Source organism: Galeopterus variegatus, unplaced genomic scaffold, assembly GCF_000696425.1.
Source record: "Galeopterus variegatus unplaced genomic scaffold, G_variegatus-3.0.2 Scaffold1358, whole genome shotgun sequence".
In the NCBI taxonomy this organism is placed as follows: Eukaryota; Metazoa; Chordata; class Mammalia; order Dermoptera; family Cynocephalidae; genus Galeopterus; species Galeopterus variegatus.
This window is the reverse complement of record NW_007727469.1, coordinates 381,495-386,513: the sequence shown is the minus strand read 5'-3', so window position 1 is coordinate 386,513 and position 5,019 is coordinate 381,495. Positions and strand designations below refer to the sequence as shown.

Below are 5,019 nucleotides of genomic sequence, written 5' to 3'. Positions count from 1 at the left end.
CGCTCTCCACTTCTCCTGACCTCCCCTGACCTCCCCTGGACGCCCTTTACTCAGCCCCCCAGTCCCGCCCACTCGCCCCCGGCTCCTCCCCTCCAGCCCGACTCCAGCCGGCCTCGCCACTGCGCCTGCGCACCAGTGCGCCTCGCGCCAAGGGCCGTAGGGGCGGGGTCCAGAGCGGGGCGTTCCCCGGAAGGAAAGAGGAAGAGGAAGTTGGAGGAGGATCCTAGTGGGGAGTGAACCGGAAGTGCAAGCGCTCCTGCTTCCCCTCGACCAGGCGGAACCTACTCGGCGGGGCCTGGTGGCCGCAAAAGAACTTTTCTTTCTCCCGCCCCAACGGTCGCCGCGGCCAACTGCCTCGCCCGCCTGGCAGCCTAGCCCGCCTTCTCCTCTCCTCTCCGGCTTGGTGTGGCCCTGTCTCCCTTTCGCCCGGCGGTATCCGCTTGCTGCTGCCGCCGCCTCCTCGTCTTCTGCCCGGCCAGCCGGCCTGCTCCGCTGCAGTGATGTGCGACAAGGAGTTCATGTGGGCCCTGAAAAACGGAGACTTGGACGAGGTGAAAGACTATGTGGCCAAGGTAAGCGGGGATGAGGGGAGTAGGCGAGGGCACGGTGCTGGGATGGAGATGAGGCTGAGGAAGCCTGTGGATGCTGGGCTGGCGGGGGTGGGATGGGCGGGAGGAGAGACCTGGATGGAGATGGCACCAGGAAGGAGAGGAGTCTAGGGAGCGTCTAAACTGAAAAAAAGGTCCAGATGACTTGGTAGCGTCCTGTGTCAGGTAACTGCCGTGGTGATACAGTCAGGCTCTTCTTGCCTTCCTGACCCCTTGGGGGAGGGGAGAAGGGGTAACCGGCTCTTTGAGAGTCACTACTGAGCACTGATCATTTGAGTTTGGTCCTCAGTTACACCAGAGTTACTTAAGTCTCTCTGTGAATGAGGTAACTCCACCTTGGACTTGTCCGTTACTGAGGTAACCTAGGTAATTAGGCTCAGAGGAGCATTTTCTCTAACATTGGGCCTGGTTTGAATTTACAGAATTCATCGACCGTGAAAAAGAGTACCGAAAATAGTGCTAGTTAAAATTCTGAAACTTGTTATTACTTCATTATGGAGCCTTAACTTTGGGTGTGGCCTTTTTCCTCTCCCCTACCACAACAAATGCATGTTTGTTTCAAGTGGTAAGGTTGTCAGTTGGCATCTGGGAGTGTTTAAGATGTCTGATCTGAGTAGTTTTTAAACAAGCGTGTTAACTCTAATTACTCCATCCTTCTCCTTGATTCCATCTGAAATGCTTGCATGTGTAATAAATAGTAATGCAGTTTAGTCACAGTATATTTGAGGGTAAAATCATGATGAAGAAAGCCAAACTGAACCCTAAACCCAAAATATAAAACTGAATCCCCATTGTGGTGGAGTAGTAAACTTAAAATTCCAAGCTAGCAGGCCTTTGGATCCTGAAACTGCCTTTTGTAATTATGAGAGAATGTACGTGTGATTTTAATATGGTGATAATCTAAAAAGAAATCTTCCAAAACAAAAGTACAATTTTATGACATAACCGTGAAGGGTATCTTGGTCACCATCTAAAAATGTGAGAAACAGATCTAGATTTTTATTACTCAAAAGGGGATAAAAAGTATGACCACTGATGTGTTTGCATTTTGCATCAGAGATCTCTTAGGAAGCAAGTAAGCAGAAGCAGAGTTTTCTTAAAACTTACAGGATTGTTCAAAGCAAGCTGCTGACAGTTTTTACTCAGTTTAATACCATTAAAATTTAGACTTTTTGCATGCAGTTTATCTGCTTAGTTGTTATTCGCAGTGGATTTTCAGGACAAGCTGTCTTCTATTCATTGCCTTCTCAGATAGTAGCAGATTGAAACTTGACTTATTGGCTGTTTCAATGTAAGGTTAAAGGGAAGAAATTACTTGGAACATTTCAGTGGTGGTACATTTATCAATGATGTGACACTACAGTACTCTGGAAGTTAGTCGGCTTTTGTTTCCCATCATGGTGGAACCCAGGTTATTTGATTTACTTGAAATACAAAAGTGGGTAAGTACTGACTGAACTTACATACAGCTACAAAAATAACACAATTTATGTAGTGTCTTTCTTGTACATTATCTTATATCATCCTTGTGAGTCTTGCGAAGTAAGTCCTATTATTAGTCCCATTTTACAGATTACTGAGATGGAGGGTACTTATAAGAATCCAAAGTTACAGACATAATAAATGGTGAAGCAAGAACTAAACTGCTAACTCCGAAACTGAGACTCTTAACTGCTCCATTCAGTCTCTTACAATCTAAAATCTAATTGTAAAGGTATGTAATACCCAAGATTTGTGGTAAGACATTTTCATGATCCACATCCAGGCAGATAAATTGTGCACAAAGAATTCTCAATTATGCAAAAACATTTATGTAAGAATATGTGCCAATAAAGATGGGTTAATTTTCAGGTAGTTTTAAAATTAGGTCATTATGTTCAGTTGGTTTTTTGTTTTTTTTTTTCTCCTTACTACTATCATACTACCTACTCTTCGTTAACAAAAAAAGATGTGCATAAGAGGGAGGATAGNTAATTTTCAGGTAGTTTTAAAATTAGGTCATTATGTTCAGTTGGTTTTTTGTTTTTTTTTTTTTCTCCTTACTACTATCATACTACCTACTCTTCGTTAACAAAAAAAGATGTGCATAAGAGGGAGGATAGACATTCCAAGAAAAGCAAAAGGAAATATTAAGAACTGGTCTTCAGATCCGCCAAAAAAAAAAACTGGTCTATCCAAAAAGGTTTGCCTGTAATGTAATCCTATGTACAAGCCATTGAACTTTTTCCTTTCTTAGTTTTGGTTGAGTTATGTGGGTCTCTTAAAATAGCTTTTACTTTGTTAATGAGAAATAACAAAAAGAGAGAAAATTAGTATTTTTCAAACAACAAAACTTGACTGACTGAACTCTGTACTATGCCTATCAGACTCTCAAGTCCTTATTACATAGTTTCTCGTGCTCCACAGCCAGCCATCTTCCTGCCTGTTGACTTACCTTTATCATCCACCAGTGTATGAACACTCCTTATTTTCTGAGTTTATGTAATATGCATTTATCTGAGTAGGTATGTACAAAGAAAGTACTAAAGAAACATTTGAGCTTGTCTAGTTTTCATTCTCGGGATGAGAGTCTTTTTAAAAAACTCTTCCTCTGTGTTCCTTTGACATGAGTAGGTATGTACAAAGAAAGTACTAAAGAAACATTTGAGCTTGTCTAGTTTTCATTCTCAGGATGAGAGTCTTTTTAAAAAACTCTTCCTCTGTGTTCCTTTGACAATCTCTCACATTGTTAACATAAGAATGTACCTGTGGGGGTGGCATTTTAGTATTTTCCCTTTTTAAAATGAATGTATTTTTAAAATTCAGTAATTGTACTTTTCTACCTGCTTCTGACTTCTCCATAGAAATCTGAAGTATGGACAGCCATAAATTTGATTTTAAGTGAGTTCTTGAACTCCAAAAAGTCAGAGTTCCCAAACCACTGAGAATTGTATGTTTCTAAATGGAAAAGGCAGTATATAGAGAAAAATTTAGATTACTCCATTAAATGTTAATCTATAACTTTGAGAGGATATCTGAAGCAATTTTAAAGTCTTTCAACACTGCATCTTGACTTTTTGACTGACGTAAGGGCCACATTTACTTAACTCATCCATTTTTATTGGGCACTTTTCAGGTCCCAAACACTTTACCAGGTCTCAGATGACAGTAAAGAAGTTGGACACAATGCTCAGGAAACTTAAGAATCTATATTTAGCAGACCTAAGTGGAGAAAACTTTCGTAACATCTCACCTTCATAAAATTCAGTTGTCCAATTAGAAAACAAGTGAAAGCCAGAAAGTAAAGGTATTCTAGCCTCATATTTGACCTATATACTTCCTCTGACTGACATTATTTTTGGCTTTGTCTTCCATTACTACCTTAATTTCATCCATTGGAGTTAATTCTGGCATCATCTGAGCTCTGGACTGCTTAATGGATAGCTCTGTTCAGACAAATTCCAAATTGAGCTCACTATTTTCCTGTCAAAACTGTTTCTATTCCTGTTGTCTCCATTTTGACTAATGACATCATGACCCTACCATGTGCTCAAACTAGAAAATGGGGAATTTTCCTCAATCTCTGAGGGTTATCAAGACTACCTTCTTGGTCTCTCTCATCCATTCCTTACTCTCCATTCTTATCACTACTAATTTAGAGTAGTTGCTGCTTCTTTCTAGCCTGGACTGTAGTTCCTCCCATCCTAGTTAACTTATACAGCTTAGCTGGTGGCATTTCTCCATAATGTGAATGTGAGCATATTATCTTTTCCAGTCAACCTTCTTCACTGCCCTTAAAATACCTTTGTGATTCCTCATTACTTATTTAAAAAGGGGCAACTCTTTGGTTTGGCGTACTAGGCCATAATGATCCGGTTCACGCCTGCCTTTCTAAACTTGCCTCTGTGCAAGCACTCTGCTCCAGACCCTACCATGCCGTTTCTTACTTGTAGATCTTTACATGTGCCCTTTCATTTTCTTCGACCAAGTGTGCTCATCTCAATCACTAACCCCCAGCCTGGAGAACTGCTGTTAATCCTCTTAGCATAAATATAACTGCTTCCAGAAAAACATTTTGACTTCAAATGGAGCTCTGTTTTGTTTACTGTTTCAGTTATCGAATTGCTGTGATTTTGTTTACATGTCTGTCTTTCATTAGGCTTTGATCTTTTGGATTGTAGATAGTATATTCTTTTTCATTGTGAGGTGGGGGGTGCAGCTGGCCTGTACAGGGATGCAAACCTGTGACCTTGGTGTTATCAGCACCATGCTCTAACCAAGTGAGCTAACCAGCCAGCCCATGTTTTCATTTTTTTTTTTTTTATTTTGTCAATATACAATGTAGATAGTTATTGTGTCCCATCACCAAAACCTCCCTCCCTCCTCCCTCCCCCCCCCCCCCCCCCCCCCCCCCCCGTCTTTGTTCTCTTGT

The 5,019-nt window shown here is 41.4% G+C and overlaps 1 protein-coding gene across 1 annotated transcript in view; it reads left to right on the top strand.

Annotated features, from left to right (window-relative positions):
• The first annotated feature begins 247 nt into the window (after nucleotides 1–247).
• The window catches only part of MTPN (myotrophin), a 52,913-nt gene continuing 48,141 nt past the window's right edge, over nucleotides 248–5,019 (top strand). The window contains exon 1 of the mRNA XM_008576462.1: nucleotides 248–572. Coding sequence (XP_008574684.1) covers nucleotides 501–572 — 72 coding nt within the window. The 5' untranslated portion in view covers nucleotides 248–500. The remainder of the gene's footprint in view (nucleotides 573–5,019) is intronic.